This window comes from Agelaius tricolor, unplaced genomic scaffold, assembly GCF_023055355.1.
Source record: "Agelaius tricolor isolate 1412-34295 unplaced genomic scaffold, bAgeTri1.0.p SCAF_25, whole genome shotgun sequence".
NCBI classification, from domain to species: domain Eukaryota; kingdom Metazoa; phylum Chordata; class Aves; order Passeriformes; family Icteridae; genus Agelaius; species Agelaius tricolor.
In genome coordinates this window covers 7723499-7745745 of record NW_027269285.1, presented here as the reverse complement: position 1 = coordinate 7745745, position 22247 = coordinate 7723499, and the positions used below count along the sequence as shown (strand labels likewise).

At 47.2% G+C, this 22247-nt stretch overlaps 1 protein-coding gene across 1 annotated transcript in view; it reads left to right on the top strand.

Moving 5' to 3' along the window:
* Positions 1–20798, top strand: part of MYBBP1A (MYB binding protein 1a) — a 53940-nt gene extending 33142 nt beyond the window's left edge. Inside the window, exons 24-27 of the mRNA XM_071447731.1 lie at positions 6476–6589; positions 18128–18229; positions 19301–19425; positions 20179–20798. Coding sequence (XP_071303832.1) covers positions 6476–6589; positions 18128–18229; positions 19301–19425; positions 20179–20677 — 840 coding nt within the window. The 3' untranslated portion in view covers positions 20678–20798. The remainder of the gene's footprint in view (positions 1–6475; positions 6590–18127; positions 18230–19300; positions 19426–20178) is intronic.
* Positions 20799–22247: the final 1449 nt, after the last annotated feature.

Sequence of the window (22247 nt, the reverse complement as noted above, 5' to 3'; positions counted from 1 at the left end):
GAAGGCCTTGAAAAAGCCATTTCCTTGGTCTGAGGACACTGGGTGGTAGCAGGAATAACTGAATTCAGCTCCAGAGCCAGGTGATCATACAGGAGATGTTTTCATGGTCTTTGTGGGAGTGTGGGCTCCCTGTGACTGTGCTTTGAGGCACCAGGAGTCTGTCTAGTGACTGACAGTGTCCTTGTGCCAGCCAGGAACAGGGTCAGGGAAGGCTCTTTTGGGTCCCTTAATCAGAGGGATAAATTTGGGGTGAGAGTTGATGTCTGATTTTTAAACCAATAAATAGTTGTGTTGTTGCTCAAGGGTCCTTGAATGGTCAGTTCTGCACAGCTGAACATGCCAGCCACATTCTCCTGACTTACCCCAGAAGGTGTGAGCATTTTCCACACTGAAACCTTTCAGACAGCTACTAAATATCAGTCTTGGCTCTACTATTTGTGTGTGCCTTGTTTCAGTGGTGGTAAATGGGAAAAATTAGCTTTTGTTACCAAAAATAGTTTTCTTAAGCCACAGCCAGGGCTTTGTCTTGTCCTCCCTCCCTGTTGGATTTGAAGTGTGTATGAATCACATCTGTGTGCACCTGCTGTGTGAGGGATACTGCAGTGACATCTTGGGGATTGAGGAAAAGTCACTGGGCAAATGTTTCTTGAGCACCTCTGGCTTTCACTTTTTATATCTAAAGCATTCAAATAAGTTTGGTATGTTTTAAGTAAATAATTGGTGTTTGATGCTTGTTCAGTGAGGATACATGTTAAGGATCTTGAAGCATAATTTCTTGTTTGTACTTAAATTTGGGAGGAATCTTTGTCTTCCCCCAAGGAGGCCATGGAGATGCTCCAAGGGCTGAAGCCAGGCCAGAAGAGTGGGGGTGCTCACCTGGAGAGGAGAAGCTCCAGGGACACCTCAGAGCCCCTTCCAGTGCCTAAAGGGGCTCCAGGAGAGCTGGGGAGGGACTGGGGACAAGGGATGGAGGGACAGGACACAGGGAATGGCTCCCAGTGCCAGAGGGCAGGGATGGGTGGGATATTGGGAATTAGGAATTCTCCCCTGTGAGGGTGCTGGGGCCCTGGCACAGGGGGCCCAGAGCAGCTGGCAGAACTTCTCTGGAAGTGCTCAAGGTCAGGCTGGATGGGGCTTGGAGCAGCTGGGACAGTGGAAGCCATGGTAGGGGTGGAACAGGATGGGCTTCAAGGTGTCCCATTCCATGATTGTGTGGGACACAGAGCACACCTGACACCTACAGCCACTGCCTCTGAGCAGCCTGCTGGCAATGGGAACAGATCCATTGTTGTGGTTTATTGTCCCATCCCTCTCAGAATTTGTCCTTTTGAATAACCTCCAAGGCTGAGTTCCTAACTGGGACTCAGCTCCCAAACCAGTATCAAGCAGACTTGTAGCTGCTGGGCTCAGAAATACTCAAATGGATGAATCAAACATGGTTGAGAAATAAGAAGCCTTGAAACTCAAGACTGCTTCATTGGAGCCTTTGTCTCCAATGTGAATGTAAAATTAAAATAGTTTGACTGTATGAGCAGAAATGGGGGTAGATTGGCACTTGCTTCATGGCTTTGGATGCTCTTTGTTTTCTTTTTAAAAAAGATAAAAGGGTAATTGGAAGAGGCTTTTGCTGTGGTGCTCTGGATCTCCTGCTCTGTGGCTATAAATGACAGGTTGTTCTCCTGTAACCAATACCACTGTAAGGTGCAGCTTTTGGATTTTGGAGTGGGTTGGTTGGTTTATTTTAATCATGTAATAAATTACAGATAGCTGAGGAATTTATTTCATAGTTTAATTATTCACTGAAATTCAAAGAAAACTCATTTAGAATTACTCATAATCTTGGCCTCTGTTCTTTTACCCAGCTTTCCTGGTAGCATTTGTCACAAATGCAGCATCTGATTCATGAGATTGCAGTCTCAGAGGGCTTGGGAGGAGAGAATTTCTAGAAGTGCAATTATTTTTTGCCATATCCCTGTTGCTGTAGAATAGTCCTAATGCTGAGGATTACACACTGAGAGCTGCTGTTCTATGCTGTGTGCTGGCACTGAGTCAGATGAGCTGGCAGGGCAGGCTCTGTGCCACAAGGGAGACATCAGTGCTCTGGAATATCTGGTGTGATACCAGCTGTATAATTCTCTCTCCTGGACTTCCAAGAGCAGTGGAATGTTGATACTACTAAAAATCCTGATGCTTCTTCACTTCTAAAAGTGTATTTGAGTTGCACACACCTGTAATTTTCCAGGTAAAATGTTTTCTTTAAATATATATATATATATATATTTAACATAAAGGGAACGAGATCCTCTTGCCACACAGGTTGCAAGTTTCGTGTGGATGAACTTTGTTCATGCTGCAAAAATAACAGGCAAAAAGATGAGGAAAATCCATCTTCATGTCTTGGGTTAGCATTTAAACTCCCCACTCCTTACAAAGTGTAAGGAGATGTGATAAGCTCTTACAGTGTCCTGGGTCAGATTCAGTGAGAGTTTTTGTCCTGCCATGTGCTTGAGGCAAGCCAGGTGAACTGAAAGCTGGAATTGGCTGCCAGGGAATTTGGAAGGGTTACTCAGCTCTAACCTGCAAACTGCTTTGGGATCACCCAGCAGAGCAGCTGTGTGAAAACTCAGAGCTGGGCTTGGGCGTGTCACAGTGCAGGCACATCTTAAGGCTCCTGCTCCTCTGATGGGGGCAGTGGTGGCTGCTGATTTCAGTCTCTTTTCTCTCAGCAGTGTGCCTGGGTGCCAGGTTGTTTTCATTTGTTTGCAAAACCACCTCCAGCCAGTATCCTAAACCACCTGGGACTGAAAAGTGTGTACTTTTGCATCAGAAACAAATGTCCTTATATTAACAGAGTGCTCTTCCATGGAAAAACAACTCTGAATTTAGGTCATGCCTTCATCTCTTCAGGATTGCAAACAGAATCTCTACAGTATTGCCAAGGCTTATTTGTTCTGTTCTTTTTCTCTTTCACAACTGCAGTGATTGAAAACCTCTTGATCTGTTCCCCTCCATCCACCTCACCTGGCTGGTGACTGGGGAGAGCAACTTGTGACCTACTTGTGCTAGATCTCTGCTTTCAATGGGAGAGCAGGGGCTTTGCTAGGGGTTTAATCCATATTTCCCATATTCCATGGTTTGGCCAGATGTGTTATTATGCCTGTATATTGTTATGCATATATATTGTTATGCATGTATATATATATTGATATGCACAGATATCCCTGTGCAGGACAAAGCTGGGTTGTGTGCAAACTCCTCTCACATTCCTTTTTTAGTATCTAGGATCCTTTTTAGTATCTGGCTGAGGTGGGTGAGCACACCTGGCAATTACCAGCACATCTTGGTTACTGCAGAGAGCACATTGCCTGCTTCAGAAAGAAAGCACAGCCCTTTGCACAGAGTGGTATTTTGTGTAATTGTTGTAGATAAGAGAGAAATGAACAAAGGCACAGAAAACCTTAGGGTCAGCACTGCCCTTAGTTATTGTTTCTCTGCTCCCACATGGACTGATAATGAGCCTTTCTGCCTTATTTAGTTGTATGCTTGATCAAATATGTGGGAGTCTGTATGTCTATCTACTGTCCCTGCTTGTGCAGACTTCCCTTGTTTTTTTTTTTTTTACTATTTTTACTATTTTATAGTCTTTTTAAAAACTGACATTAAGGATAAAATGTTTTGATTAAGCAGCTGAGTGGCTTCTAGTGCACAGGATGCACTGCAGCATACATCCCTATAGGAAAAGCTCTAATCTGGCTGTCATCTGCTTGTAACTGTTCTCACACATTCTCATTTCAGAGTCTGTGCATATGGGGGGATCACAGTCCTCTTTCCTGAGCTGGACTGGAGTTTGGTAGCTGGGACTCCTGAGTCTTCTGCTATTTCTGTCCATTTGTGAAGTGTTGAGCGTGCTTGGCTCTCTCATAGAACACTCTGTCAGGAACACAGCAGGCTTGATTTGGCACTGAGAAAATGCAGAGAATCTTCTCTGACATTCTTGGGGACTGTATTGTTCTGCCAGCCTCCAAAATTGCCAAATGCTTGTAAGGCACTCTAAAATACCAGTGTTGCTGGGGAGGGCAGGAGGGACAGACACAACTGGGCTGTCAAGTGGTTGAACTCCAGCTCTGGATTTTGTGGAAATACTCTCCAAACTTCAAATTGCTGCTGGTCTGTGATTTGGTGGTAAAACATTTGTAAAAGACACATCATGAATATATTAGGGGTAAATAATGAGCTGTGAGAAATGACAAGGGTTGAAAGTATTGATGCAAAAGGTTGGAACTAGCTGGGGTGGCTTGGCTCCTCCTCAGGTGCTCTGTGGGTGGTTTTGTTGCTGACTGGAGCAGTTCCCCAGCTGCCCCTTGGCACTGGTGCCTCTGGAGTTCACCTGTGCTGCTGAGATAGCCCAGCACACCTCCACAGAACACCTCCACAGAACCCTTCTCTCTGCTCTACACCCACTTGCAGTATAAATGTGTTGGTAATTGCCAGAGAAGAGCTGGTGCCTGGGGGTTTGTGACCCTGCCTGGGCCTTTCAGGATGAATTGCCGTCTTTCATCCACTCCAAGGGTCACATTCTCTTTTTAATTGCACTGAAGTGACTTTCCACTCCATTTGGTAGACACATGCCATGATTTGTTCTGTAAGACACAGCCTCCCCATAATTACAAGGAATATGTAAGCCTGCCTGCCTTGAAGATGGTGTTGGGGTGTTCTCTGTCACTGAATGAGCATAAATCTTCTGACATGGCCTCACTGGTTCCCTGCTGCATTTTCACCTTGCAGTGAAGAGCAGAATTTCTGTGTGTAATAAAAGCTCTTTCTATTTGGATAGTTCTCTTCACTGGCCATACTGGTGCAAACTGGAGGTAAGCTTACAAGGCTGTGTGGCATTATCTGTTGTGAAACAGATACAAGTGCTGATATTCTCCAGGGAGCACCCTGTGTTCCAGTATCCATCTGGAATGTGTTGTGTGGGAAACACAGAGCTCCTTGAGCCTGTGACATGTTCTGTTTGCCTGCCCAGCACTCTGGCTGGTCACACTGCTTCCAGGAATTCCAGGGATTTCTTCTCTTTGCTCACTTTGAATTATTCAGTAAATAGCTCCCTAGAAGTTGAAACCCTAGAAACCCAATAGGAGTTTTCCCTAGCAATGAGCCAATGGAAGTTTTTATCCTCCTGCTCCATGTTTTTCAGGTTGTTTTTCTCTGACTCCAGGGGTCCCTGGAGGCCAGGTTGGGAATCACCAGGTTGCTTTTATCCTTTGAGGTCTCAGACTCTTAATCTCAATGATGTCTTTTGTAAGGAGCTTTACAAACTTTGCTCATTTGTTTTCTGTGATATGTGGTTAAAGAACAGCAGCTGTTGCTTTCTTTGGATGAGATTAGCTCTTGTAAATCCTTCTGATTTTTGATATTTGTAGCTGCATTCAATTTTGGTCTGTGTGATGGCAACTAGAGGCAACATTTTTTTGTTTTATGAGTAGAATTTGCTCACTAACTGTGCTGCTACAAAAATGTCCCTCTTAAATCCTCAAAGCTATTTGTACTAATCCTCATTACTGTATTTTGTGCATTTCTCTATTTTGCCTTTGACTAATGCTGCATTTTTCTCTTGTACCTAAGAAAGTCTTAAAACAGGAATTCTGGAATAGAAAAGGATATGTAAGAAGATTGCAGATTACTGTTGCTTTCTAGTGGCCATTCTTTTCATGGCTGTGTTAATGTAGAGGCTTAATGAGCAAGTTTGACCGCAGGCAAGGCCCAGTGTTGCTCTGAACAGCAGTTCCCATCCAGTGTTCCTTTGAGATGAAGCATTTGCTGTCCTGCCAGCTTTTATTTTTTATTATTTGTGCCTATTGCATTGGTCAGGGCGCAGTAAAGGTGCAGTCACTCAAAGGTGCTGCCTGAAAACTTGGGGGGACTGGCAATGATGCCCTTGGAGCAGCTGCTGAAGCATGTTTTGGGTATTTGTGCCTGAATCTAGAACTGTAATGATCCCTGCACTCCCCATTGAGCTTCTCTTTTCTATATGTGCATTCAGCCAAACCCCACCACCCTGTCTCCTGAGGGGTGACTCTGGAATGAGCTGGGGAAGGTTTCAAACAGAGCCTTTTGCTGAAGGAGAGCAGGTTTAGGTTGGATATTGGCAAGAAATTCTTCCTTGTGAGGGTGGTGGGGCCCTGGCACAGGGTGCCCAGGAAAGCTGTGGCTGCCCCATCCCTGGCAGTGCCCAAGGCCAGGTTGGATGGAAGTGGTCCATGTCCCTGTTCTGGTCCCTGGCAGGGCAGCAGAGATGATCTTTAGGCTCCCTTCCAGCCCAAATCAGTGTGTGACACCTGTTTGGTGAGGATGTGCAGCTTTGTAAGCTGGCCTCCCCTGGATGGTGTGTGCAGCTGTTTACTTAGCAGGGTATTTTCATTGCTGACACCTTCCCTGGAGAGTTTCATGTTCTTCTCTCCCCTTTCTCTTTCAGGCCATGGCCTGTTTGCTTCTCCACAGAGTTCTGCTACTTCATGAACTGAAGCTCTTCATTACAGAGGAGGAGTGGGAGGAATTGATCACCAGGAGCATCAGCCAAGTGACACAGGTAACAAACCCCAGCATGTTTGAGTTCAGGTGACCCCTCATGGGTGCTGCTCTCATTTGTCTGCTGCTTGGTCTCAGAGCTGCACTCTGGGATGGGCTCAGCTTAAATGGTCTTAGAGACCTTGTGGCTGATGGCAGCAGCTCTGAGTAGTGCCTGCCAGGTTCCAGAGTTCTTGCAACACCACTGGGATGTTCCTGGTCCAGCTCAGTGAGGCTGTGTATACATCCAAGAGAGACAGCTTGAATTTTAGGGAATGCACTCATACAGATCAATTTAAGGTGTTAAAGAAAGAAAAAGGAAAAACAATGGAATTGTATTGTGAACATTAATTTCAGGACATGTCATGCAAATTCTGTGTTGGAATGAACTTCAGGGCCACAAAAGCAGAGCTGAGGTGCACTGGACTTGTGACTCCTGGTGCATGGCAGACATTATGGACCAGACTGCCTTGCTGATATTGCTCATCAGGGAAACCTTAAAATACATTGGAAAATCCTTTGTGCAGAAGAAACAGTGACAGAAATTGCAGGGCTCCTGAGTACAAGTTGTACCTGAGGACAGTGTTTGGGTGCAGCTGTTACCTGGGAGATAGATGATCTGTGGGCCAGGAGGTTGAAGAAGCAAATGCCATTCACTTTTATTCTTGTGGATTGATGTGGGGGGAACCAAGCAGCCAAATTAATGTTGTGATGTGGTGACTAAACTTGATGACATGGGAGATTCCAGTCCTGGAGTTTCTATGTAACTGTAATAATGACCTCTTTCATTACTTACTCACATGCTGGCTACATGGCAATTTAGGCTGTTCTGTAATTTGCTATATTGAACAAGGACAATTAGATCTGTTTGTTTCTGTCAAGGAGGGACCAAATCTAACCAAGTTTAAAACCGGGAATTTAAAGATGTTTATAATCTGGATCCTCAGTTGCTTTACACACTTTTTATTTAAAGATTACATCAGGAATCCAGTGGGTGGAGTCAGGTATGATTTTGTTTCTCAGCTCCATAAAACATGCCACTCCTCCCAGCCTGCTCATTTCCATGCTTCTCTCTAGCAGCTGAATGCATGCAGAACTCAGTGATTCACTGGGAAACCACAAACATTTACAATGCCTTTATGTTGTTCTTGTCAGGGAGAGTTTAGCAACTTGCAACCCATCCAAGATTATGATGAGCTTTGCTATTAAAGTTTCCTCAGTGCCTCTCATTTCTGTGGTCATGTGTGTTTAAAGAAAAATTCCTGAGAAATACTGTCAGTTTGTTTGGGTTGTCCAAGGTTTACCCTGTGGGCAGGAGGCCTCCCATACTGTTAAGAAGCAGTGGCATATAGCTGCTGGTTCTCTTTTTGGCCTGAAAAAGTCCTGAGATAACATTTTTACAGACTGCTGGTGGTGTTCATACATGTGGGGGTTTGTCTCCCTTCCTCCTGCTTCCCCCATGTACTTGGCCCAGCTAGTGTGGGGCTGGGCCAGCTGCACAGAAGGGGTCAAGGACTTTATATTCCACATAAAAATAGTTTTGATTCATAACCAAAGGCTGTCACTTGTGCTGAAAGACTTTCTAAAGCTGCAAAAGAAATGCTGTGTCTTTTTGGTGGTGCAGAAATGCTCACTTCTCTGGTTAAGAGCTGTAAAAACATGTAGTGGCTCTGTGGTGTAGTAAAGCAATACTCACAGTGTCACTGATCTCTTTTAAAGATGGTAAAAAATGTCTTGTAGTAGAAGTCAGAGGCTGGGAACTGAGCAAATTTAGAATCTGTAGAAAGTATGTATTTGTCAAAGAGACTATTGCAGCACTCAAGTAACTTGCTGAAGGGTTTATGAGCCCTGAATCTCCAGGTGGAAGCTGTGTGCTTGGCTGACAGAGAAGCTGCAGGTGGGGTGGAAGTTCCAGGACAATGCTGGAGTTATGGGCTGAGTTTGTTTGGGAAGAGCTTGGACTGAGCAGCCCTTTCTGCCCTGCTGTCCCCACACACTCCTGCTGGGCTGGAGGATGTTTGCAGAGCTCTGAGCTCTCCTGCAGCTCAGACTCATCCCTTTTTCTTCTTCTTGTTTCCATGGGCCATTCCAGGCCAGCTGTGGTGTTAGAGGTGAGTTTGTCAGTGAGTAGGTGCTGGCTGATGTGGCTGCTTACCTGGGAGAACCTGGACTGGAAGCTGTGGGATGCTGTGGAAAATGATGATATTTATTGCCCTGCCTCTGGCTGAAATGTCTGTATTGGCCATTCCTGCCACTGTCCCTCACAAATAGCTGTTTTAAGAGAAAAAAAAAGATAATTGTGAATTCTGTACCTTTCTTTGACCCAGGGAGAGGTTTGCAACTCTTTAACTGATGTGCTCTTGTAATTCAGGTGGTGCTGCTGCTCACAAGGACACTGTCACCTGTGCCACACTCTGTGTCCTGGGTTACACTGGCAGCTAGGAGGCTCCCCATGTGCAGGACTGCCCTGGCAGGCTTAAGGCTGAGGACAGGATATTATCTCCTGGTGTCTTTCCTCAGGGGTTGCACTGCATACCTGCTGAGATCCCTCAGTGAGGAGCATCCTCACCAGGGAGATGTGGGGCTGGCTGAGACAGGGATGTGAGCTGGAACTGGGAAGGGGCAATGTGAGCCAAGTGCAGTCTTGGCTATCACTGAATTATGCAGGCAAAGCAAGAGGGAGATGAGGGAGAATCAACAGCCAGGAACATTAAGTGAAGAGACAGATTCCTGAAATAGCAGCTCTGGCTGCTGCAAGGCAGTGGCTCTTGTGCTTACATAAGCTAACTTGACCTTATTTGTTCCCAAATTGTTTAAGCATGCTTATAAAACATACATCACAGCCATGAGGGATCCATGTTTGCCTCTCCTTGGTCAGTGAGGCAGCTCTGGATGTGCCATCAGGTACTTTGGAGTTGATTTCTTTGTGTGAGAGCCCTGCTTGCTGTTGGTGCTCTTGGCTGGTGCTGCTGGGTCACCTGGGCAGAAAGTGTTGTCCACAGCCCTGCACTGCAATAGGTGAGGAAACAGAAAAACACCTCTGGCACAGTTTTAGCCTCCCAAATCCTAAATAATTACTTTACACAAAGCAGAATCTTGCTACAGTTGTTCAGGTCTGTTCTAACTGGGGATCTGGCTCAGTTGTGTTCATGGTATAAAGAAATAGAGTTCATGTTGTAAGTGACAGAGCTCACCTGGGATGCTGGAACATTTGACAGGAACATCTTCCTCTTGGAGAGCTTTGTTCTTTATCAGTTGCTCTCAAAGTGCTTTACAAAGGAGGTTCAAAGCAGTGAGTTGTTGATGTAATGGAGAAGGTATTTTGCAGAAACCCAAGACATAATGGATTTGGTTTGGTAGAGCTGCTCATCCTGTTTTACTGGTGACACTCCTTGGCTGGGAGCTGAGCCAAGAATCAAACTTGGCTCTCCTGAGACACCTCAGAGACCCTTTTTGTGCATGGACAATCTGACCATCTCTTCAGAACATCCCTGTGTGCTGGGCACTCATCTCTGTCCCAGCTCACCTGTGCTCACTGAGGCTGCCCTCAGGAGCAGGGAGGGAGCTGCAGAGCCCAACTCTCACCCACTTTTGGTGAGAGATCCCTGGGTTTGCTGCTAGGGCCCACACACTCTTCTTTACTATCTCCAGCATCTCTCCATTTGATCTTTCAGCTCTCCCAGTTGTCACTGTAGGCATGGTTTGGTGTTTGTTTCTCTTGTTAGATATATTCATGTTTTGTTTTTATTTGTTACAAAATTGCTGTCTTGGCTTTGGAGTGACCTGCACCAATTTTCCAGTAACTCACAGACAGATTCAGGGCAGGAAGTGCCAGGTTCTGAATACATAATTTCATTACCTTTTTTTTGTCATCCCTTTCCTAGGGACCAGCTTGCTCTCCTGAACTGAGGTGTTCTGTGTAACTCCCAACTTATGCTGAAACTCCCAGTTATGATGAGAAAGTCAAAGGGAGTGGGAGTAGTCCAGAAAATACATGTTTTGATGGCTGTGGGCTTCAAAACAGAACAGCCCTCAGAAAACTGTTGTTAAAACTCCTTTCTCTGCCTTGAACACAGTGATTTCCTGAGGGTTTCCTTTTTCTTCTGCAATAATTTCATAAGAAGAGACAAACTTTACTGCTGATTTTCCCTCTGCTTGTTTTGTCAGTGTGATAAGGATTGGGCAGGGCAGACAGGGTTCCACTTGGCTCTTTGAAACCCAGATGGGATCAAGGCACCCTGCACTGACAGAATCCAATACCTGGGTTCAGGGCAAGACCAAAGCACTGCCAGTCACCAGTTCTGGATAATTCAGATAATTCCCATAATCCCATGAGATGCATTTGATGCCTCCAGGTGTTGGGTAGGCTTGGACTAGGCAGGCATGGATGAGGACAGGTAGGGAATGACATGGCCTGGGAAGGGATGGCACAGATAACCCCAGAGCATGAGGGAGTTCCTGTCTGCTCCCTGAAGACCATTGTTGTACAGCATTCCAGGGTTTTGTTAATATGGTGCTGTTCAGCAAAGGGTTTAAAAGAATATCTGGAGTTACTGAGAGTTTGTAGGGGAGAGAGGGATACACTATCTGCCCTTCCAGTGCAGACATGCCCTTAATTTCTGAAGGGCATCACATTTGATTATCAGTGTCTTAATTTGTAGTGAGATAAATTATTAAAGTGCCTTCATCAAATCTCTAAAAAACCCATCCTTCATTTTTTTTCCTTGAAGATTGCCTGAACCTTTATCTGTCCATCTTTATAAATTCTTAATTCATTGCCCTTTCTCAGCCTCTTAGCTTGTAAAATGAGGCCAGTACTGATTTAACTGATAACTTTCAGAATACTGGATGTCTCTGTGGAGATTTCCTTTTCCTCTGTTCCCTCAGCTGTCCTGTGTGGTTTTTCCCTGCTGCATTTTCATATGGCATTTGGGAAAAAAAAAATAAATCATTAAACTTGGGAAAGTGTTGACATCTTCTGTGAGGATGGCTTCTGGATTTTTTGTCTCCTCCCTCTAATAGCTGCCAAATTACACATCACCAGAAATGTCTTTATTTACACCCTTCAGCATGTGGGTCTGCTTACTCCCCTGCCTTCCCTTCTTCTCAGTCAGGGGCAAGCAGAGACTTGGTGGTTCCCCCCCTTTGGGGGCATTTCTTCATGACTTGTTTGTGTCAGAGATGCAAGGGAATAAGGTTTGAACATTTACACTTTCAGTCTTCAGAAACTTAGTGAGAGAAAGTGGATGGAGGAGGGACTGTCAGTGCTTCTTTTCTGCCTGGAAGTGCTCCCAGCAGAGCTGCTGCTGGGCAGGTGAGTGCTGGGACAGCCTCTCCTGTGTGCCTGTGGTGTCCATGGGCTGGAAATGGATTTGGCTCTGGATAGATGAAAACTGGAGTGAAGAGACATCCTGCTCTGCCCTCCTCTCTTCTTTGTCTTCCACAGTTTAGCCCTGAGTTCTGCTTTGGGATCTGTTGTACAGTGATTATTATCATGAGAGGAAGGAAGTATTTGGGGCTGTTTGTCAGGGTTTGGGAAGCTCAGAGTTGATTCCTGGCTCTGTCCTGCTTTGTGTGGCAGCCTCTCTGTGAATAGGGGGATGATGCTGGTTCACCTCCTTCCTCTCAGGAGAGGCACAAGCAGTGACAGGTGAGGGGATACTGAGCACCTGTATGGGACAGTGACAGGAGCTGGGAGCACACAGAGCACTGCAGGCCCTCAGCTGCTGCTCAGTTTATGCTCAGCCTCTCAGTAACACAGGAAGGCTCTGCCCTGCCTGAGCCTCACCTGCCTGGTGACATGGGAAATCCTGTGCTTTGGCTACACAGCCTGTAGAACCCCAAATGAGCTCACTGGGCCCCTCTGGGTGTGATTCCACCCCAGGGACCTGAGCCACACCACAGCAAATCCCAGGCTGTGCCTTTGCTCTGGGATCCTGGTGCAGCATGGAGCTGGGGCACAGCTGGGAGCTCAGACCTCTGGGGTTGAACCTTTGCTGAGCTCTGCTGCTGGAGGAGAGGCTTTACTGAGAGCCCCAGGCTGTCCAGGGCTGTGAGGAGCTGCAGGGGTGTGTCTGCAGCAGGATTTGGTGGCCAGCCATGAATGCACACATTGATCCATCAGCTCCTGGTGTGCTGTGTGGGAGAAGGGCAGGGCTGGAGGTGGCACAGCAGGAATGCGGGCTGGCTGGGCTTCTGCAGCTCCCAGTGATGGATCTGGCAGGCTGATCCCATGGAGGGGAAGGGCTGCTTGTTTCAACTAGGCTGAAGGACATGCTGGGAATGCATAACTTTTGTATTTGCTGGGAATGTCCCAACAAAGGCAGGAATGATGCATCTGACTCCATGTTCTCAGAAGGCTGATTTATTACTTTATGATACTATCATATATTAAAGAATACTATACTAACTATACTAAAGAATACAGAAAGGATACTTACAGAATGCTAAAAAGATAATAATGAAAACTCCTGAGTCTCTCCAGAGTCCTGACACAGCTTGGCCCTGATTGGCCCAAGAGTGAAAACAACTCCCAGCAGAATGCAATGGAACAATCACCTGTGGGTAAACAATCTCCAAACACATTCCACAGGAGCACAACACAGGAGAAGCAAATGAGATCAGAATTGTTTTCCTTTTCTCTGAGGCTTCTCAGCTTCCCAGGAGAAAAATCCTGGGCAAAGGGATTTTGTTCAGAGAATGTGAATGCCAGACATAAATATGAAATGCTGTTCAGGCTCCCAGCTGGGAGCTGAGCTTGTCTCTGGTGGCAGAGCACTCTGTGGCACTTGGAGCTCTGCTGTGTCTTGTGAGTCTGGGCTGAGCATGGTCCCTGGGAAGGGCAGAGGTGCAGGCAGGTGTGGATGTGGGGCTTGCAGGAGCATTGCATGGCTCCCTGCAACAGCACATTGGCATCTCCCCTGCAGGGGAGCTGGGCCCTGCCTGGGATGCTGGCTTTGGCTCCAAGTGTTCCTACAGCCCTTGTGCTGTATGAATTTTTCACCAGAAGAATAATAAAGTGCTGGAATGCTCTGCCCAGGGAGGTGCTGGAATCACCATCTCTGGATGTGTTTAAAGAAAGCCTGGACATGGCACTGGGTGCTACAGTCTGGTTGAGGTGTTGGGGCATAGGTTGGACTCGATGATCTTAGAGGTCTCTTCCAACCCCATCATTCTGTGGTTCTGTGCTGTGTGAGGGGTTTCAGGGGAGTTTTGGACTTTGGGCTGTGTGGTTATAACTACCTGCCAGCTCTCTGTCCTACCTGTGTGACTGAATTACTGCAGGTATTCACCTCCTGTGCTCTAACTTGTTTCACACTTTGTGAAGATGGGGGAATGCTGTGAAGTGCAGTGTGGCATGGAATGAAGGCTGGATCCTGCAGTAGTTGGGATGTATCCATGTGTGATACAGGAATGAGTGATGTAATAAACCCCACTGATTGTTAAGATGCTGGCAATGTGCAGTTCTTGTAGGAATCTGAGAAGCAGAGAGCTTTGGATCCAGCAGTGCCCTCCTCCAGAAACAGCCAGAGGCTTTGGAAGCAGCATGTCTGACATAACAAGACAGAACCATCTCTGCCAGCTGCATCCACACAGGGTGAGGCAGCAGCTCTATTGCTGTGCTGCCTTGAGCTGAGATGGGAGTTCCAGCTGTGAAAATTGCCTCCATAGTTTTTCCTTTTGGAAAATGACCTGCCCAGATCTGCTGACAGCTCAGATGCGCAGACATGATTTACCATCACAGGTATTGCTGAGCTGGAGCTGGAACTACCCTGTGAAATGGGACTGGCTGTCCTGAAGCAGCAGAGTAAGAGAAGCAGAAAATGGCAGAAAAGCAACATAAATCAGCAAGTGATGGCAGTGTAGCTGTTGGGTATAAATCATGAGCTCTCTCTGCTTTTAGTCTTGTGTGATTGGGTTGTGTGACCCTTGGGCTGGTAGAGCTTTCAGAGGCCAGGGAGCTGGATACCTGTGGAACAGCTCATGGCAGAGAATCAAGGAGCAGTGGTTAGACAAGTTCTTCTGGGTTTTCCTTTCACTCTCCAGCACTGACCTGCAGCATAGCTGGAAGCAAAGCCCTGCTTTGTAAAACACATCTTTACCAGCCTTGTGCAAGTGTTTGTGATCTGATCAGTGTTCAAGGCTCTCCCAAGGGTGCTGCAGAGGACTGAAATACAACCTCTCTTTTAAAGGCATGTTTGCCATCTGTTACATAATAGCTTTTGCTTTGATTTTATGGTTGGATGGTGAACATTCCCCAAATAAAATCAGGCTAGGCCTGTAAAATCATTGACCTCTGCAATTGGGGTGGCAGAGCTGATTTCATCTTCAGGGACCTGAGTGAGGGAGCAGAACAATGCATGCAGACACTGCTTGGTGTCCTATGTAGGAAGTTTTATAATTACTTGAGATTAAATTATGTAAATTCTTGGGAAAGCTGCTTTTGACTTCTGGACCCAGTTCCCATTGAAGGGGTTTGGGTTTCATTCCCTGGGATCCATTTCCTCAGGCTTGCCAGCACTCCCAGCCCAGAGTCAGCTTCTTTTACATAACCAGAGTGAGCATGTTTGTGTTGGTGTCTCATGCTAACACAAATAACACAAATCCCATGGAAGCAAACAGTGCAGATAACACAAATCCCATGGAAGCAAATGCTCCATTCTGTGCACTCCCTGCTGCTGGAGGAGGAGAATGAAGCAATGCCTAATCAGAGATAGCATCTCATGGAATGCTGATGGGAAGTGCTCTGAGTGCTGAGATGAAGATAATGAGACTCTGGGCTGAGCAGGAATTGGGCTCAAGTCTTCAGGGAGGCTTGACTGTCTCTGCCTGCCACATACAGAGCTGCTGCTGGTTCTGTGTTATAGCAGCAAATTTGTTTTACACCCTTTGTAGCAGAAGGGAAAGGGAGGAGGCAAATGTTGAGAAAAAGTAAAACTTTATGTGAATCCAGCTTCCTTAAAGCCTTTCCTTCTTCTGGGCTAGAGAAAATTGTTCAGTCTGTAGGGATGAATTACCTGCTGCTACACCCTCCTTGTTCCTTCCTGGTCTTGCAGAGCTGTTTTCAAGTGATCCATTTCAGCAGGGAGCTCTTTGTTTGCAGAGCATCTCAATTGTACCAGTTTGCTTCTGGCTATTTATACTGGTGGAAGTGTGGTTGTGTTCCAGATCCATGCAAAACATTGCTTTAAATAAAGATGTTTAGTCACTAGACCAGTGATGTTTTCCATCTCCAGCTGGGCCAGCCACTCTTTTCTTTCCACAGATCTGCATGAACTTTTGGGTACCCCCCAACAGATGCATGTCCCAGTTTCCCCAGCACCTGGGGAAAAAAACCAAAACCTTGAAAATTTGTGTACTGCTGAAAATCAGCTCCTCAGATGCTGTTTCAGAGCTACAGAACTTTTCTGTTGACTTCAGTTGGATTTATTTCAAACCCTTCAAAGCATCAGGGCAGCAAGAACAGGCAGAGCCAAACCAGCATGATTTAAATGCACTTGTCCACATCACTCATGTACAGTGAGGAGAGAATGCAATTTATTTTTAACACCTTTTTAATTCTAAAGTGTTTGTATATTGAAAGGATGAAATGACAGTTGACTTCACTTTGGCTCCATCTCACAGCACTGCCCTGATTCTTCCTGTCCCAAGGAGCTGACAATCCATGCTGATTTTCTCACTGGGAACTAGTGCACAACTTAGCAAAATAAGGATCTCAACTCAATAGTCTCTCTGAAATGTGATCTAAGCACAAGGAAGACCATTGGCAATATTTTGTTCTTCAAATTACAAAGAGAAATGTTTGAAGAAGATGTTTATGTATATCAGTCTTTTTTGTTCATTATTATTTTATTATTAGTGGTAAGCTTAATAAACTGAATGTGCCTGACCCATGGGGTGTTACATCCTACATGTAAAGATTTCTTTTTTTCCAATCACACCTCCTATATTTGTCCCTGTTTTTACCTGGGTGACTTCAGAGCTGTGGCATTGTGTGACCTTGCAGGCTAATGACAGCTCTGGAATAGAGTTGCAGTGCATCTGCCTATATCAGGAGGGAGTAATTAGCAAGTTATTGATAGTCAGATGAAGTTGCAGCTTGAATTCCAGCCAGCAGAATGGCTTTCTAATACAGGGCTTGAGTGGACCATCCTGAACAGGACATAACTGTATCTTTATTATTTAAAAAAGGTTCTCCCAGGATGGGGAGCCTGTACAGATATAATAATTCTACTTGAAGGCTGCTGGTTTTGCAGACATGTTACCTTGTCTCCCCACTTTCTGTGCTGAAAGTGTTCCCTACATTCTTGCTGGCCATCGTTATTTTGTCTGTTGTGAGTGTCATTCCTGACAGAATTTGTTTTGGGGAATAAATTTCCTACATCTCTCAGTGTCTGCAAGGATTTTTTATTTTATTTGTCAACTTCATGCTGATGTAGATGGAGAAGAGTTTGCTGAGTCCTTAAATTGTTCCCATCAGGTTGGAATACAGGATCTGTGAGAGAGCCATGACACACAAGGCTGGGTACAGGCTTGGGGCAGGCACTTCTCAGCCTGGGGAACTGAGGATGCTGAGCATGGCATGGGCTTGGCTGTGTTGAAATGTCCAAATTCCAAGGAAGGGAGAGCTTGGCCACAAGTGCAGCCTTCTCTGGAGGAACAGGCTGTGATGGACAGGCCAGTGTCTGCAGCACACTTGTCCCTGCAAATCCTGTTTGATATTAGTGTGATCTGTATGGGCTTTGCTGTGCTGTGTGCCACACAGAAATGGAGTGGGGAGCAAAAGGATCATGTCCATGTAAGCAGGGATGAAGGACCAGCTGCAGGCAGAGGATCAGTGCCCCTGAGCCACTGGGCTGCCTCTTTATGGCTATTTTCTGCCCTTTCTGTAAATAACTGGCTTTTATTTGACTGTCTTTGACATGCTTTTCCTCTAAGCCAGGAGGAAAAGCAGGGTTCCAGTGTCTCAGAAACCCTGCAGCACACAGAGAGAGCACAGGGGGGATTTTCCCCTCAGTTACTTCAGGGAACCTTAGACTGACAAGCCCTGTTGCAGGCTGGCACCTGGGATTTCCTGGGCATAAGTATCCTTGGATTTTTGCAGTAATGCTTTATGTGTAAATGCCAGCTCCTGAAGCTGAGAAGCTTTGGTCCATCAGGTGTGTCTGTTGTCTGGCAGCTCCTGGGCCTTTCTAGGGTGGGCTCAGGGATTATTGTACCTCTTCTCCTCCAGGACAGCATCTCCACTGCAGGATCTCACAGATCCTGTATCTCCACTTGTGCTTTAGTGTAGAAGCTGTGGACAGCAGCAAGCTTGTGCTTCTGTAATATGTTTGCTCTCACTTTGTCCAGCTGTTTCTTAATTAAACTGGGTATCAGAAGCTTTCACCAAGTGCCTTCCTGAACTTTTCCAGAGTCTGGTGGGGTTTGTGTTCCAGAATTGCTTTGCTTACAGGTGAATCCTGCCATTCGTTACTTGTTTTCTGCTTTCTCCTGTGAAGTGTGATTTGTTTCCCCATCTCATGTCTGTTTCTTCTCAATCTTCTAATTTAATTTGCAGTGTTTGAAAACACTTGGAAAACCCATCATGAAGGCTGAGAAAGAGAAAGTTGCCAAGAGCTTGGAGCTGTTGAACTTTCTCCTTAAAACCGTGAAAGGGCAGGTGAGTGTGTGACCCAGTATGTGGCTGTTTTCTGAGGATTTTCTAAATGCCACACTTGGATTTTGCCATGTGATTGCTACATCCCACCCCCCTTCCTACCAAAAGTACCTCTAGAGGGAATGCCTGGTTGGATCTGAGGGCAGAGCAGCTCTCCTGTCTGAAGGAGTGATCCACAGTCTTCATGAGCTGATCTCCAGAGGAGAATCTGTGCAGTGTTCAGCAAACACTTGTGGCATCTGCTTTCTTAGCAGCAGAAATACAGCCTGAGGTACAGTGAGGGTGGGTTTTATCCCAGCTGATTGCTCTTTCCTCTCCACTGAACTCCAGAGATCATGATTCCCAAAACCAGACTTTACAGCTTTAAGAGCAGAGGTGAAGCTTTGTTCTGGGGCTTTGTTTCCCCTAATTAAAAAATACTTTTTTGAGCATGCATGGATTTTCTATAGGTGACAAAATACATCCTTAATGTGGTCTTATTTACTGGAGGAAAACACCACAAGCAGCAGAATTGCTGACGCCCAGTTTCCTACTGATAAGCCCAGAGCTCAGACCACAGCCTGTTAATTGTGAAGACCTAATAGGAAAATGGGTGGAGAAGAGAGATTATTTCCAAGGCTCTTGTAGGAGCTGAACAGCCTTTGAGACAGCCCTTTCTGCCTGGTTTGACTGAGGTTATGCAGTGGGTTACAGAAGAGGGTGCCAGATCTTTAGAAACCAGACTGAACACGCTGCTGCTTTTCTCCTGGATGGGTACAGAGTCAGTCCTGTGTCTTCTTCTCCCTGCTCCCAGCCATGCACAGGAAAGGAGAGCAGACTGAAGGACCCTCCAGTTCTTTTTATGCCACTGCAGTTCTCTCAGACTCCTGCCTCTCATGCTGGAAACTCAGGTGTTCAGGCAAACCTGATGGTGTGGTGTGACTCACCAGACTGGAGCGGTGCAAACAGGCTCCAGGAGGAGCCAGGCAGGATTGGCAATTCCTGCCAAAGCCTTCCCTAGGAATGGCCTGTGCCCTGCTGCTGTGAGTGCCCCTCCCCAGTCACTGTGCAGACTGCCTCTCCTTGCTCTTGCAGAAGCTGAGTGTGGAGCTGGCAGAGGTGGAGAAGGTGCTGCTGCCCCTGCAGCAGCTGGAGGACATTGGGAGCTCTCCTCGGCTGGACTCTCTCTACTGGAACGTCATGCGCTGGCTCGATCACACGTGCGTGGCCTTGCTCCCTGGGGGCCTGTCTGTCTGTCTGTCCTGCTGCTCTGCAGGGAGCTGGGGAGGGAAAGGAGCTCAAGGCAGCACCTTCAGGGTGGAGTTTAATGGAGCTCCTTGGTTGGTGGGGCTGAGACCCTCATTAATGCTCGTTTGGAATAATAGCAGCTCATTGTTCTGTGTGCTTACATCTTGGGATTTGTCCTTGATGGAAGGGCTGTACCAGGTGACTGACATGTGTGATGGGAACAGTGTAACATGTGACTGACATGTGTGATGGGAACAGTGTAACAGGGACTGACATGTGTGATGGGAACAGTGTAACAGGGACTGACATGCCTGATAGGAACAGTGTAACAGGGACTGACATGTCTGATGGGAACAGTGTAACAGGGACTGACATGTGTGATGGGAACAGTGTAACAGGGACTGACATGTCTGATGGAAGGGGTGTAACAGGGACTGACATGTCTGATGGGAACAGTGTAACAGGGACTGACATACCTGGTGGGAAGGGGCTCTGACAGGTGACAGGTGACATGTCTGCTGTCCTGTGCTGCCAGAAGACAGCAAAGCCAGGGCCACAGGCAGGCTTTACCCACCTCCATGGGTGATACTCATCCTCACAGCCTTGATCCTCACCCTGTGCTTCCTGCACCTTTCTGGCGCTGCTGCCTGTTTGTGGACTGCCTGTCACATGGCTCACACTGTTCCCTGGCTGTGAATTGTTGGTTTTTGGCATTCTCTCTGCAGGAAGCCCAAGAAGGAGAAGACAAGCACCAAGCCCAGGCAGGGAGCGGAGCCGCTGAAGCGGAAGAAGAAAGGATTCCTGCCAGAGACCAAGAAACGCAAGAATCGCAAGAAAGGCGTCCAGGAGAACGGGGTGGAAGCAGGGGAGGATGGAGAGCCAGCCCCAGAGGAGCAGCCCCTGCAAACACAAACCCCCAAGAACAAGAAAGGCCTCGTGCCTGGTGGCAGCAAAAAGCACCCAAGCAAGGGGGTCAGGGAGAATGGGGTGGCAAAGGCGGGAGGTGGGGACCTCCCCACTGCTGATGGAGGAGATGCTGTGGCTGACAAGAAGAAAAAAAGGAAGAGGAAAAACAGAAAAAGAAAAGGTGCTGCAGGTGATGAAGCTGAGCAGGTTTCAGCTGCAAAGAAAACCAAGGGGAGTGTTGTCCAGGAGACCCAGAAGAAGCAAGACAAAGCCAAGAAGAAAAGAAAAGTGAAACAAGCTCCAATGGTGCAGGAGTAAACTCCATGGACTCAGCCAGGTCTGGCATGGCTAGTATGGCTCAGTAGACTGCTGAAATATCTTCAATATCTATAGTTTTTATACTCTCCATGACTTTTAAATAAACCTTCCATCATGCTGAGCTCTAAAGCTGTGGGTCAGGCTTGTGTGAAGGGTTCAGCCTAGAGCACAGAGAGCTTCAGGAGGTTACATACCCTCAGGCTATGGGCACTCTCTCTTCTCTGGCAGTGACAGAGAATTCTGTCTCCATGATTTCCCAAGGCAGAAGCAAGAGTCTGGTTTGGATTCCTTGGGGAGTTGGGGTGGGTGTGCTGGCACTGCTGAGTTGGTGGTCAAGCCCTGTGGGAGATTCAAAACTCCTAAAGGCTCATCCCTGTCCTGCCCAGGCCCAGCAGTGCTCTCAGCTTTTCCAGTGTGGGACATGCAGCCTCTGAAATGGTTGGGGTTGAATGGGTTTGCACAGGCAAACTCTGGGGTCAGCTGTTCCCAGTTTGACCACCCTGGTATTGTCCATAACCACCATGGTCTGGTTTTTCTTGCCTTTTTGCTGCTGGGTGCTGGAGGGGTCATGGCCCCTGTGGTAGTGCAGGGAATCAATAAATCAGTGAAACAATTGAAGTGGTTCATTGATTGGCCACTGTGCCAGGCCTGCAGCAGGCTGGAAGTGACTGCCTGGAATTGCATCTGCTTATCTATCCCCGGGCTCCTGAGTGCTGGGATGCCACCCTCCCTTTGGAGAGTGCCAGGAGCAACTTCTGCCATCCCAGGGTACCTGGTCCTTGTTGAGAGCTGAGGCTCAAAGTGTTTGAAATGCTGCTCGTGCTGCAGTTGCCACCAAAGCCTCCCTGCTCCTCCCCACCTGCCCAGCACCCTGCTCCTGGATCCAGAACGTGGGTGTTGGTGCCTGGCCTGACTCCTCTCCAGCATCTGAGGGAGCAGTGCTGTGTTAATGCTTGGACCTGATAATCTTGAAGGTCTTTTCCAGCCTGAGTGATTTCTGTGATTCTCTGAAGGCCTCACTGCTCTCCTCCCTGCTGCAGGGGAGTTGGGTGCTGGCTCCTGGCAGAAGCTTTGCTGGGAGCAGGGCTGTGCCTGTTGTGCCTTCAGCTCTCATCCTGCAGGTGGGTCTGTACCACCAGGCAGAGATAAGGGCACTGGAAATGTCATATTGCTTTTGGAGGGGCTGAGAGAAGAGCTGCAAAGGGCTGGGTTTGCCTGGGGCTGTTTATGTGCCTTTGCAATGATTCTCTGCTGAGATGGCACAGAACTCCTGGGAGACAGCAGCACAGACATCCCACTGCAGACCCACAGCTTCCCCTGTCCCAGCACTGATCCCCCAGGCTGAGCTGCACATCCAAGGTCTGTGCTGGCTCCCGTGAGCAGCAGGTGAGGCTGGAGTTTCTGTGCCCAGGTTCAGCAGGGAATCCTTCCTGTGCCTCCCCCGCAGGTGCTCCCTCTGCACTGGGGCAGTCAGGGCTCAGGGCACTGCCTGTGGTGCTGCCTTGTGCAGGCTGGATGAGGAGGGCTTGGCAGGCTCTGGGCTCTCCAGGTCAAGATTGGCACAGATTGG